The 14,681-nt window shown below is 43.5% G+C and overlaps 1 protein-coding gene across 2 annotated transcripts in view; it reads left to right on the top strand.

The window, feature by feature from the left end:
* SLC12A4 (solute carrier family 12 member 4) overlaps positions 1-11,440 on the top strand; it is a 477,810-nt gene extending 466,370 nt beyond the window's left edge. For both annotated transcript variants that reach the window (XM_085638574.1, XM_085638575.1), the window contains exon 24: positions 8,819-11,440. In XM_085638574.1, coding sequence (XP_085494700.1) covers positions 8,819-8,910 — 92 coding nt within the window. In that variant the 3' untranslated portion in view covers positions 8,911-11,440. The remainder of the gene's footprint in view (positions 1-8,818) is intronic.
* Positions 11,441-14,681: the final 3,241 nt, after the last annotated feature.

Below are 14,681 nucleotides of genomic sequence, written 5' to 3'. Positions count from 1 at the left end.
TAGTCGGCCTGCTTAAGCTCCAGCACATGCAATCTGTCATCCGTAACACCTTGCTCCAAATCACTCTCCAGCTCGGTGATCTCATTTTCTAGCCGAACAACCTCCTGCGCCTCGCGTTTTTTGGTGTGGGAAATGAGAGATAGGGCCTGGCCCCGGAGCACCGTCTTAAAGGCCTCCCAAAGGGAGATGGCGGAAGACACCGATCCCTCGTTGTCGTTAAAATAGTGTTCCAGAGACTTAACCAGGTCTGCACGAATCGTGGGGTTCCGCAGGTACCAGGGGTTGATCGGCGCCACCCTCCCCTCCGCCCCCAGGGCGATATCTAGGTGTAACAAAAGGGGGGAGTGATCAGATATACCGCGTGCCAAATGTCGCACCTCCCCGATCATCCCCGCTTGGGCCGCTGGCACTAGCATATAGTCAAGCCTCGAAAGACTACCGTGGGCCCCAGAGTGGAAGGTATATTGCGCTCGTCCAGGGTGTTTCAACCGCCAGCAATCTATCAGTCCTAGGGTATCCAGAAAGCCCCCCAGCCAGTTCTGGGCCCGAGGGAGGTCCCTAGGGGGGTGACGATCCTCAACTCCGGAAACCACAGCATTAAAGTCCCCCCCCCCAGGACCAACACCCCCCCCGGGAGCCTAAGCAGCAGGCGCCCCAGATCAGCAGAGGTGGCCGTCTGCAGGCCCGGCGGCACGTAGACCGTGACCAGCAAAATCAACTTACCCTCCCACCTTCCACCAGCGCAGTGTAGCGCCCTCTGTCGTCGTGGAGCACCTCATCCACCACCAAGGGGAGGGAAGTCCTGACCAAAATGCCCACTCCCCTCGAGCCAGAGGTGAAACCAGAATGGGCCAGAAGGCGAAATCCTCGTCTGTTCATGGCATGAAAAGAGTTCCCTATGAGGTGCGTTTCCTGCAAGAACACAATGTCAGGCGACATACGTTTCAAGAACTGCAGGACTACCCCCCGCTTTATCCTGTCCCCCAGCCCATTCACATTCCAGGAAAGAAGTCTCAGCCCCCTACCCCCCATCCCCCCCGGCACAAAATATCCCCCTCCCGGGGAGCACAATCATGATAGCACAGCAAAAATTATTACCCCGCCTTGTGAAACAAACAAACAAACCCCAACCCCACCCCATCAACCCCAACAAAACTCCCACCTCCCTGCACCCCTGCGTGAGCCCAAACAGCCTCCCCAACATGCAGTGTGCCTGTCGCCCCAATATGAAATTCACTACAAAAAGGACAAGAAAAACCCCAGAAGGAGGAAAGGGCCCCAGCAAGCCCCCCGCAACCTCCAAATACCACGGGGCAATGCGTTACAAACTGGAGTCCAGTGCAGCCACAGGTGCAAAACGTTACCAGTACAGTCCATGACCAGGATCACAGTTCCAGTCCTACTCCGTCAAACCCTCTCCGCTCTCCGCCATCCGACCCTCCCGATCCCGACTCTTGGGCAGGGCATCCAGCCACTCTCCCACCGCCTCCGGCCGGTCGAAGAAGTGTGAGCGACCATCTAACTCGACCGGCAGCCTAGCCGGGAATAGCATCGCATACTTGAACTCCATGTCTCGCAAGAGCCGTTTGATGGCCGAGAATCCCATCCGTTGCTTTTGAACCGCTTGCATAAAGTCTGGGTAAAAGCCAACATTAGAGTTCTCAAATCGTAATGGCCCAGCCACCCTCGACGCCTGCAGGATAGCGTCTCTATCCCGAAAATTAAAAAGTCGGGCAATGATAGGCCGCGGGGGGGCACCCACCTTAGGCGCACCCCCTGGAATCCTGTGGGCCCGTTCCACAGCGAAGAACTTGCTCAGCCCTTTGGGTGCTAGATGAGTCACCACTAGATCCTCCACAAAAAGATCCACAGCAGACTCCTCCGACCGTTCGGGCACGCCGATAATGCGGACGTTATTCCGCCTGGCCCTGCTTTCGGAGTCCTCAATGCGACGATCAGTCAGGTCACTGGCGAGCTGCAACCTCCGCACCGTCGTCTGCAAAGCGGCCACATCTACCGTTAGGCTCGACGCTGCTTGGGTCAATGAGTCGACCCGGTCATTGGTTTTCGACAGGTCCGCTCTGACCAGGGTGACATCAATCAGCACCGAGTCCAATTTGTTAGCCAGAGTATCCAATTGCTGGTTCACAGTCACCTTCATCTCCTCAATGGCCCCCATGACATCCAGCAGAGTCAATTCGGATGATGCGCCCGAGGCCTCCTTGGGCGGCTCAGGCGATTTACGTGATCCACTAGGGGATCCCTTCGGCTGCGCATAGCGGTCCATATTGTTGGCCTGGGAATATGCTCCCCTCCGGGTGGATTTGGGTTTCAGTTTGTCGCCGTCCGCTCTCGTGGTCAGCACCCTCCAGCACCCGGAGGAAGGCCAGGAGATCCGGGCCGCTAATTGAAAGAGGCCCGTTTACAGTTCAAGACTATGCTTTGCACTCCGTCCTCGGCGCAGCTCTCCCAATGTCCCCACATCAGTTTCGGTGGAGCAACTTGAAACCGAAAGTGAAAGCACGGGGTCCGGGGCAGGCCCAGCCTGGCATGCCGCTGTTGTTCACTTCGCCGCCGGGCACCTCACCAACCCTAGTTCGGAACCAAGGCCGGAGAAGGCCGCAAACTTCGGATCGCCAAAAAAACTGGTTCCCGGAGGCCAATTTCGATTTGGAAAACGATTTGGAAAACGAGTGGCACCTTAGCGCAAGATCATAAACCAAAGCCCATCGAAAAAATCAGGATTATGACAGGATAGACGTGGGAGGTTGCGGAGGCCCTCGGGAGCCACAAGCCTACGCGGCCATCTTGGTTGCGCGCTAGGCTCCTCCGGCCTGCAGGTTCTTCATCTCATGCCTGGTCAGGTTCTCGCCTCTGCCTGCCTCGACTCCCACCACCCCTGCCCACACGAGCCTGGCCTGCCGTTGTAGGCACATCGGGTCTACGGGACCCCTGAGGGATGGCATTATCGGGGTTGTCTGCCTCCTCCTGGGTGCCCGGAGAACCTTGTCCCTCCTGGTCAGACTGGCTGTGTTGTTCAGTGCGAGCAGGGCTTGTGGGTGTCTCCTGGGATGTGGCATGAATGGGGGTGGTGGTTGGCACAGATGTACCTGACGCATGTGCTGCAGGGGCTTGGGCACCAGAGGGGCCAGGTTGGTCGGGGTCATCCACGGAGTGGTGAGAGTCGTCGCTGCCTGTGGGATCATCTTCACGCTGAGCCTGGGACTGTGATTGTTCCCCCCCATTGTTGGGGGGAGGCCGATGACGTTGTGCTGTGTGTGAGAGAAAGACCATGTTAATGCTGTTTCATGCCACATCCATGTTTCATACATATACAAGTTGTCACAGTTCCTCCAGGTAGTTGGATGTGCCTAGCATTCCTCTCAATGTACACTTGGGTATGTTGCGGGGGACAGATTGGGATGTTCTCCTGAGTGTTTGACCAGTAGAATTTTGGCTCGGATGCTTATTTGGCGATGGATTGGTCTTGTTGTGTCACATGTCCATTGTGAGAGTGGGTAAATCCGTTGCCTGCCCCGGGGGTGTGTGCTTGTGTGAGGGGGGGTGTGTGACCGGGCCTGCTGTTGGGTGTAGTGTGATTTGTCATTGGGTCTCCCAGGTGATGTGTCTGTCCCCTCATGGTGCATGCTGGCATGACAGTGAGTTTGAGTTCCTGTGCTAGATATCTGAGCTTGTGGAGTTGGTGTTTGAGTGTACAGTGGTCACAGGAGGGCCTTGTGCTGCATACAGCAAGGCCAAGTGTCAGCTACCTTGTCAGTACTTTGCCAGTCCCTTTGCATTGGGCATGGCGCATGGGTATGTACCTAGGCCATATGGTCTGAGGGCATTAGCGCCTGCTTCTGAGTTGCACAATGTGTTGTGTGAGCCCCACCCTCCCAGCATCCCGGACATCCAGTCTTGGGTTTGTGGTTGGTGTGGCCTGGGACATGGCATTGCCTTTATTTGCGAATGGGGCATGGAGACGTTGGTAGCATGAGCGTGGTTTTTGAGTGTGGTTGTGTGCGGTGAGGGCTTGGGGGAAGTTGCGTGCATTTGGTGTATTTGTGTTGTGGATGCCATTCCCCCCATATTACCTGAGTTGTTTGTGTACTCACCGGGCTCTGCGACTCCTTCGACTCCGTGTACTCCCACCGGTGGAAGCATGGCCATCACCTTCTCCTCCCAGGGATGGTAATGCACGTGTCTGCGAGGCAGCCCACCTCCAGTGATGTTACTCTGGGCGTATTCCTCGTTCATTTTCCTATTGACTGCCCTGCGCAGATCGTACCACCTGGCTTGGCATTCATGCCTGGTCCTTCGGATGGGTGCAACAGCATTCACCTTATCGACGATCCTCTGCCACAGGCTTGTTTTTTGGGCTATGCTGGTCTGTCTGACCAATGTTCCAAACAGCTGTGGCTCGACTCCAGCTCCGCCCTTGTGAAATTTGGATTCTTGTCTGTGGGCATGGTGTGTGGTGTGGTGTGGGGTGTGGGTGTGGGGTGTGGGTGTGGGTGTGGGTGTGGGTGTGGATGGTTGTGGTTGTGGGTGTGTGTATGTGAATGTGAAGAGGGGGCGTTTGTGAAGGAGGTTGTGTGAAGGTGTGTAAGATAAGGTGTAGTTAAGGTGTAAGTAAGGTGCAGTTGTTTGTCTGTGGGGTCTGGCAGCAGTGGGTCTGTTGCAAAGGCTCATGGGTTGTGTGTGTGGGCCCTTTTTATTGGTCCATTTGTGGGTGTGGCTGTGTTTGAATTTGTGGTGGGTGTGTTATAAGAGGTGGTTGTGATTTAGGGCCTCTGTTTGCCTGTTTGGATGTGCCAGGTCAGTCATAGAGATTTATTTTGTCATGTAGACGTGTTTTGTGGTGTTGTGCGAGTCGAATTGACCCTCCTTGTGCTGTTTTACAGTGTCCTGGTTCTGTACGAGTATTTTTTGCGTAGGTAAGGTCCGTACATACGCGATGCTGGGGTACGGTGTTGGGGTACGGTGCGTACAGGTGCGGGGCTGTGCTACGGTGTTGGGGTACGGTGCGTAAAGGTACGGGGCTGGGAGACGGGCCTGGGGTGCGCCGCGTACAGGTGCGGTGCTGGGGTACGGTGCGGAGGGGGGATTTACGGTGCTGACATACGGGGTATGGTGCTGACATATGCGGGGTGAGGGGGGGGCTGAACGACTCGTATCCGGGCACAAATTTACCCGTGTACATGTGTGCTACAGCGTTCACTCCGTACGGGGCCTTTTACATGCGGTTGTGTATTCGGACGGGCGGTACGGATCGTACTTGCGCGCTCGGACTTCTGTTTTACGATTTGCACGTAAAAATGTCTGGCTCCCTATCGTACACTTTTCCCGACGCTATTCGGACGTAAAAATTTCCGGCTCCCTCTCTGACCATTTTCCTGACGCAATTCGTATGTATTTTTCACGTACGAATCTTACTTCGCAGTTTGTACGGTACTTGTATGATTCATACGTGAAAATATACGGATAAGAGTCGTACACATCTTTTTTCCCGGATCGGAATCGGCACCTTAATGTTCTAAAATGGCTGTCTGCCATCGTGGAACAGTGTATCAAAGTTTCCAAAGTAGCTACTAGTACATAACTATGTAGGCGTATTTAAAAATTCAAGATGATATCCTATGTGTGCACATGGCTTTACACATACTGAGAGTCGAAATGAGGTCCTGTGCATACGTGTGAGGATAATGTTCTGGGTGTACCCTACAAGGATCAAACGGATATCAAATATCTCATGTTCACGAAATCATGAAGGTCGACATCAGGTGTATTATGAGCAGAACTTCTTTATACATGTAAATTCAGACCAATACACAATGAAAAACAAAGCAGCCGACACGTGTTTCGTCACAACGTGTAAAGTTGCGACTCTTCAGGGGTGGGAAGGACAAAAAAGAAGAAAATAAGAGGAAGAAGTGATTTCAGCCAATGTTCTTCTCCTGGTTTTTCATTCGATGCAATGTTATTTGTCACATCATCGATATGTTAAGCACTCATCAGGTCTAGTTACGATGGGTCACTGATGTAGTACAGTGCAGATTGTTTTTCTTCCACCGATTCATTGATGAAGTTCTATTTCTCGAGACCTTGATATCAGACTGTTGCAATGTTTTACTCGTTCTGTTTTGTTAATATTTTTCCCTTATTTCTGCCACATTTTATACAATCACTTAACAATAGTGTGATTCTTGAGACGGTTATGCTATTATTTCATGCCCGATTTCTCCTTGGTAATTCACGTTCTTTTAGATCATTGCTGATGGTTTGTTATGCCATGTACATTCTTTCAATAATTTTGAACATCATTGCTCCACTTAATGAATCCTCTTTTTTCACCAGGACGCTCAGCCGTTCACCTTCTATTAGATGGTTTCCATGCTTTATACGTTTCTTACTGTTGTATGTGACTCTGTTTTATTCCTTGTACAAACCTTCCGTTTCACATTTTGAAATGTTTGGATGATCCTGTCACTCCGTTAATCATGTTTTCTTCCTTAAATGACACCAGTATTTGTTCTAATTGTGTTTACTCTGCGCTCTCCATCTTGGTCACAGTTTATCTGTCCTTTACAGACACTTCACCTTTCTTAGTTGGTTTTATTACAGTTTAGTCACTAATTGGAATCTTCTTTCTCACATCATTGGTCTCCACAGTTTCCTTCTCTTCACTTCTCATTATAGTTTTCTTTACAGTGGGCCATTTTAGCCCGTTGTCTTGATTTTGGTTTTTTCACTTCTTCTTTCTCTTATGTTCTTCTCTTTTGTCCTTCCCAGCCCTGAAGAGTCACAATTTTACACGTTGTGACGAAACACGTGTCGGCTGATTTGTTTTTCATTGTGTATTGGTCTGAATTTACATATATAAAGAAGTTCTGCTCATAATACACCTGATGTCGACCTTCATGATTTCGTGAAAATGAGATATTTGATATCTGTTTGATCCTTGTTGGGTACACCCAGAACATTATCCTCACATGTGTGCACAGGACCTCATTTCTATTTGTTGTTGTGGGTCTTGACCTACTCTTTTGCAGGGGTTTATTCCTTGGGTTTGTTTCACCTGACCTGTTAGCACCGTAATCACCCAATTGCTCGTGACACCCACGTCGCACACGCCTGAGCACCATTCTTCCTCAAATCTAACGAAACCCTCCACCATTGTTATTACATACTGAGAGTCGTTGTCAAATTATTTTGTTTCCTAATGCAAATATGAACACGCATTGTCAAAGTCAACTGCTCTGCCTTTTAAAGGACCATACCATTGGCCTTGCCAGTGCATGTTTAACTAGTGAACTAGACTGAAGATGTTAGAGAATTGTAAACATTTTGTGAAAAGGAAAATCTTTGGAGGCACATATATTTCTGAAGAACCTATATTTCTGAAGAACCTATATTTCTGAAGAACCTATATTTCTGAAGAACCTATATTTCTGAAGAACCTATATTTCTGAAGAACATATATTTCTGAAGAACATATATTTCTAAAGAACATATATTTCTGAAGAACATATGTTTCTGAAGAACATGTGTTTATGAAAAATGTGTGTACCAAATATTAACCTATACAAAAATATATATTTAAGTTAAAATATTAGCCAGAATGCAGGTATTTTTACATAGATTGTTGGAGCAGCCACCATTTACTCCCTACTACAGCTGAAAACTATTGCTGCTACTGAAAAATCCAGTTGCCACCTCAGTTTCCTCACTTGACATGCAAAATGCATTGATGGAAGACTAGAAAAATTCAGAACGTCTGAATCCAGCGTACACAACTGTTAAATTTAACTTATGCATCCTTCAAATGCCAGGTGAGGATGCACAGTGCTGCAATCTATTTGAGCGTGGTTTATTTGACAAATGCTAATCCCACATATCAAATTGCAATGCTGATGCCAAGTGAGAAGAAATTACCTTATTTTGCTTTGGGCTTGCAGTCTTCTTGTAATTCACAAATTCTTTTTTTCTCCAGAAGTTAATGATGCACATCTATTCCTCTCATAGTGTTAAGGAGTATATCTGAAAAAGCCTCAAGTTTTCCCAGATGGCACTGTCGCCTCGAAAAATCGACCTATGTGTGGTTATATTTAACATCTAGCTAGCGCTGTATGTTTTTGTTATTCTCTACAGGAAAAGTAACATTTCCTGTGGAAGAACACCTTCCCATACACCTATAATATGTACATGCTTCTATCCTGGAAGTAGAATTTACTTCAACGATTTGCTTGTGTGCAGGTACAAGTGTTTCCAGGGTAGAAAACGTAAATGTTGCAGCCTTATGAATCCTATAAAGTTTAATTTTGTGAAAGGGCCCAACTCGCCACATACAAGCCTACCCTTCTCCCTCACTTTCCTAATCTTAGTGAAGGAGACATGACCAGTAGGTAGGCAAACTTTTCACTAAAGTATGAGAATAATGTAGAACTAGAGATCAACTTTTCTTCGCTCGTAGGTAAAAACCAAAGGGTGCAATTTTGTTTGGGTCTTTTCCATTGCATTTTCTGTCGCTAAAACATAAGAGGGGCAACACCATCATTTCCATTTAACTTTTAAACATGGAAGTCAATTGGAGACAACATCAGTTTGTTTCACATATGGTAAGGAAATTAGTCAAAATGGTGTAAAGCTAATTTGTTCTGTTTGATGTATATGTCAACTTAGGAAGAATAATAATTTGGCTCTATGTTGACTAACCGGGATTTAAGTAATGTTGAAGGTGAAGCATCATTAATAGTTGTGTTGCAAATATTTCAGAAACTGAACTATTGTTAATGAATCTTTAACTACTTCCATACAGACATGGAGTTTCTAGAAGTCTTAACCGAAGGCCTGGAGAGGGTGCTGCTTGTGCGAGGTGGTGGTAGAGAAGTCATCACGATTTACTCCTGAACTGCACACTTGCACTCCTGTCCTTGGTTGCCTTCTGAATGATAAAGGACATTCCAGTTCCAAAAGGAGAAGATGTCTTTCCATTCCCGTCTCAGGCCTATTTTAAATGTTCAATCACTTTTATCATGAACTTGTACAGAAGAGTGGGTTTCCCAAGTCCTACGAGCAGTATGTTTTTTAATGTAAGTGGAAGGTCACCCCTAAAAAAAAAAACTTTATTTTAAATGCCCCAACCAGTGGTAAAATAGGTAAACCAAGTGTTTTCCCAGTTCTGTGGCTCCGCAGTTTACAATTCTAACATTCTGTGTCCTGCACAGTCTCGCAAGCAATAACAGAGCTCAACACTCTGCACACACCACATTACATTTCTCTATCCAGCATTTGCATTATGTGTAAGGCATGGCTTTTGAATCGACATCTATTTATTTAGGGGTGAAGTTTCCAACTAAGTCAATTTCACCTCCAAAAATCATATATTGATTGCGATATTACTTTAAGCAGTTCAATTCTGTGCATCAATCCTACTAACAATTTTTATTTTTTCTGTTTAAACCATAGACCTTTGGGCCTGTGGTTAATGAAAATGTACACCATGTGTTTGAAAGTTTTGCTTCCTTATGTAAGAATGTCATCCATTAATATGTTTTACAGTATAACAGACGTATAGCTCTGAATATTTTTCAAGGCCAAATGGTGAACCCACAATTAGTTGTTTCACACCCCACCTCCAAACTGATCATCAATGAACCATTACATCAGTCGACAATTTAAAGGTCTCATTCAGTTTGGGAGTTTACTTTTCAGACATTCCCATAAACGTCTCCGTCTCAGAGAGGCACTGGTTAGACACAAACTTTGCAGATGAGCTTCCTTCTCTCATGCCCATGGCTCACTAGTGGTGAACCATGGTATTGGGGATCAATAGGGTGGTCTCCTTCCAGGGCATCGCCACAATGAGAAGAAAGTTTGTATGAGGACTTTTGCTCATCAGAGGTGAGGACTACAATTTTCAGTGTTAATTTTGAATCTAGTAAAAAGAAAACCATTTAGAGTGAGAAATGTTCAAATGTACTTCCTAGAGAATTATTTTATGAGTGAGGTTGTTGACAACAGGTGTTTTACCTCCATGTCCAATTGCTTCGCTCTACGTCCTCCCACAATGTTCCACTTCAGAATTGTCCCTATCTGTCGAAGACCTTGTTAAAAGAAGTCAGGGGATCTGCAACATTTTTTCTCGGTCAATTTAATAAATGACATTCCTTGGCAGGTTGGTGGCAAAGGTCATAAAGGACTGCCCTGAAGCTTGGGCACTGTTACAGCTTCTAAAGAATCTATAAGTAGGGAATTCTTACTTTACTTGAATACATGACACGACCATGGGAATTATTTTTGGGAACCACCATTTATGCATTTATAGTGTTGAATAAGGGTCTGTAGAATACTTGGAACACAAAAGGAAGATTTGTTTTTATTAAATAGTGTAGAAGTTGATTTAACCATAAAAAATCCTGTTTAACTTAAAATGCTGCACTTGTATTCCCCGAAACAAAATTCTTATCTGTCGTACTCCCCAGAAGAACTGCCTTTTCTATGATTATTGCCAGGTCCATAGTTAACAGTATTGATTGAATATGTATAGTTTTTTTAATACACGAATAGGATATTTTAACGTATTGTCTTGATGTAGTGCATAAGATTTATGAACATATTGTAGATGGCTACACAAGGCATAGCTTTTAAAGTTTGTGGATCTGCGATTCAATACAGGTCCATATTTATTTTTTTTATATTTATTTGTGAGAGGCATATATGACTGACTATGTTGATGTAGCTGCTGTTACATCTGGGATAGATGTATTGTTGCCTCGGTTATGTGAGTGCATTTTTGTCAAGCATAGATTCTGCAACTACAGTAAGACAGTTTTTTTTTTTTACATTTTCCATTTAAAAATTGGTGGGTCTAATAGCTTTCAATTTCACTCCGCAACCAGACACCCACATATTGCTTAATAGGCCCAGTAAACTTAAATCATGCAGATACTTAAATCACTTTTTTATTTGCAATCCTGGCTAGTACAATATTGCATTGGAATAAAGATGCAGAGCTAGGGCAGCCTCCTAAATTTTTATCAACATTAAAAAAATATTCACTTTATTTTCACAGCAATCTTTTTTTTTTTTTTTTTTGTCGTGAGCTAGAATGGTAAAATATTGTCCAGTTAGTGCTGGTTTCCAAGGTGACCTAGTTTTACAAGACGTTTTTTAAAAGCTTTTAGATGTGGATGCTGCGGAATACAGGAGACTGGACAGTTTTCACCATTTTGTCTAAGAATTCTGTTGGTAAAAATGCATTGTTACCTGATTGACAAAATAGACTAACACCACCAGTTGTTGTAGATGGAGGGATAACCAGTAAAAATAATAACCCTACTGGAAAGTGCTTTATTGTTTTGATATTCTTGCACACTCTTTTGTTGAGCTGTACGTCGTGAACTCAGTGGTTATTTTCATTAAAAAAATCTTGAATATATATATTATTGTCTTTCCCATATTTTGTTATGTTTCCAGATTGGCCGAGGACATTTTTTCTTTTCTGTTCACAGGTAACCTCTTAAGAAATATCTTTGCATATCTTAGATCCTACCGAAAATTTAGCATTTTTTTTTTTTTTTTAAATTTGCTCGCTTTTAATCTGCCTCGTAAATCCAAGTTAAACCAGAGTAAATCATGTAAATTGTACTTTTGCAAGTGTAACCTTTTTTCTCCCCACATGAAAAATGTGTCTCTGTATGGGTACAACTTCTTTTTTTTTCCCCTAGGCTGGAAAGGGATTTACTGCCTTCCCATTGTCTTTAATCCTAAATTTATAGTGCTGGTCCCAGTTAACATGCTCTGGTATTCAGAAGGCACATGGATGCCATGAAATTTTGTCTGTGTACATCTACATCTTACTTGTGTGCATCATGATCTGTATATATTTGAAAATCAGATAAATGTCAATGTAGGATGAAGAAGCTAACTAATTAAGATGCAAATCATTTAGAATAACAGCTCTTTGCACAATGATTAACGTAAAACATTTTTCGTAGATGAAATGACACACATTTTAAATGTGCAGACTGCACTATGCATACATAGTTATTATTATAGGCCACAGAAATGCTTAAATGCAGTTCTTCTTTTAGCTAGAAGTGAGCTCAATAATGCTGAAATGGGCATAATGGAATTAAGAGACCTGACATGTGACCTGCTTAGAAATAGAGGTCGTGACTGCAGAATCTTCTACTTTAACGAATGTATTACATTTTGTATTACATTTTGCTAAGAAACATATTACTGTGATAACGAAACCTCCTATTTTCATCAAATATCGCATAGTACTTTGAATTGAAAAGCTGTACATTTTAAAATAGTATTTCTCATCTGTGTTGATGAAATGCATTACTAAACAGTACTTTTGTAAGTCGGTGTTTCTCTTCTTTAGCATAGTTCATTGTTTATGCAATGAAACTTTTAACATTAGAAGGTTAAACTTTGTGAGCTGCGTTTTATTTCATGGAAAAGGAAGAGCTGAACTCGCTCTCAGATGAATACTGCTGCCTGAGTGGATCAGAAGAGGACAGACCTACCATACATTTTGAAACATTATTTTGACTTTTATATTTGTGCGTGTTCCTAGTGTAGATCAACACTCACTCGACACAGCAATACCCTTGCCCTCGACTGACAGCTGTGGGTACCACTGCTGCTGTTCATCTTTTGTCTTATTAATTATGCTTGACTTTGACAGATTGCTACTGCAATCGTGTGCTTGTTTGCTTGAATTATTGAGACACGGATGAGTTTCATAAACTACTCTCAATGGAATGTTTGGCTGCTTTAATTGGATTTTGAGCTCTATGCTCTCTTTATGTCACTATTTTCCTTTGAACTCAGACTCTTCATGTGTTCTACTAATTCTAAATTCTGGTTCTGTTCTTTAGAAAAAAAGGATTGTCCTTTATGGAACTCGCTTGATGCATTATTTGATGATTTGTTTTAATTACATTTTTATGATTCTTCTGTAAAGTTACTAAAACTTATTGACTAATCTGAATAAAAAGAACAAAAAGAATCTTACTAAACACTTAATGAGAAATAAACTTTTAAAACTAATTTAAACTGATCATTAACTGAACTTAGAACTATCATTGTGATTTAATATATTATGATGAAATGGCTCCTGATTCAAAATACGGTGGCCAAGATGCATCCGAAGCCAGCGCGGGAACGGGGCTTAACCCTGAAATTGATGGTAAGAAAAAGCTGGAACTATATTATTGAAAACTTTGCCCCAGCTCCAGTTTTCTAGTAGCAGAGTTATGGGTTACGACTTGAACAAGGAGCTATAAAATAATTACCCAAGTTGGCATAAAATACCTGAATCCTGAAATCCAATAGCCAGAGGTTGAAGAACTGACACGGTGTGGTTTTTGAAGGCGGTTGCTGGTTTGGAGGTATGAGTACTAATAAGGTGATGCATTGTCTATTGTATTTGTGTTTATTGGTGTATTATTGAGGTGAGAGTGTATGGTTGGATGAATGGAGATGTTTAGTGCTTATATGTGAAGAAGTTTAAGAGATTCAGGCTGGACGCAGCCTAAGATCCCAGAATATTGAGACAAGTGTAAAACACTTAAGTGGCCATCGTCAAATGGTATTGCTTGTTTGCAGGTTTTTGTGTTCTACAGTGTGAGGTACCGTCACCTACACAATTGAGATAGGCACATTAACATATTGTTGTGATTGTACTATTGTTGATTGATGTTAACAAACTAATTGCACAAAGGGTGATGCTGCATTGATTAGGGTGATTTCGGGCTGGTCAAGATTTTACTTGCGAGTGATTTTTTTTTGTGTGTGGTAAAGTCCGAGGGTGTAACAACCTTAATATTCAAATTGTTGAAATTGCTACTGTTTTTTTTTATAGCAGAGCTGGCAAAAAATATTTTGTTTGTCTAAAAGTGAAATTGTGTGTGCGAGAGAAATTGTAAAGGAAGGTGAGATGTTGCAAGTAATGAGTTCATACATTATATTGTTTCTCGGTTATGATTGGTTGATGTCATTCTGCTGTGATAGTTCAGCTGTGTGACCACCATATTGAGATTGGTTGAAAGTCTTTAAGAATTTAAAGCTGTAACAGGATTAGCGAAAAGAAAAAGGACATTTGCGGAATAGAAACCAAAACATTGAATTGTATTGTTTAATCTTTTTGAGTTATGGCAGAGATAAAATGGTTTAAAAGTTTTAAGAATTTTTTGAGAGTTGATGTGACAATTCCGATATGGGAAGGGGAAGAGTCACCAGCAGTGGTTGCACCTGCACATTATATGACATCAAATTTAGGGACTACATTCATGTTTGTGGATTTGCAAATGGTGCAAGATTACTGAGAAAGAGGCTCCTTTGAGTTTTCCAAAACAAGGTACTTTAGAATTGAGACAGCACGAGACAAAGAAAAAAAAATACCAGAATAAGACTAGAAGAGCAGTGCGTAATAATGCAGATACTCAATGGGATGGAGCATGACAAAGATGAAGGAATGCTATAGTTGAGATAACTAGATTATATCCAGGCATTGCCACTGAGAAAACTGAGAAGCAGAACAATAAGAAACAGGTCAATGAGATTGAGTATGAAAAAAAAACCTGGAACAGATAATGATTCTGGGGGTGATATATTGGCTGCATTGTTAGCTAAGCCTTATATGATCCCCATAACAAATATTGATA

The sequence above is a fragment of the Triturus cristatus genome, chromosome 12 (genome assembly GCF_964204655.1).
Source record: "Triturus cristatus chromosome 12, aTriCri1.1, whole genome shotgun sequence".
In the NCBI taxonomy this organism is placed as follows: Eukaryota; Metazoa; Chordata; class Amphibia; order Caudata; family Salamandridae; genus Triturus; species Triturus cristatus.
The sequence above is the reverse complement of the archived record's forward strand: the minus strand, read 5'-3'. Positions and strand labels throughout refer to the sequence as shown.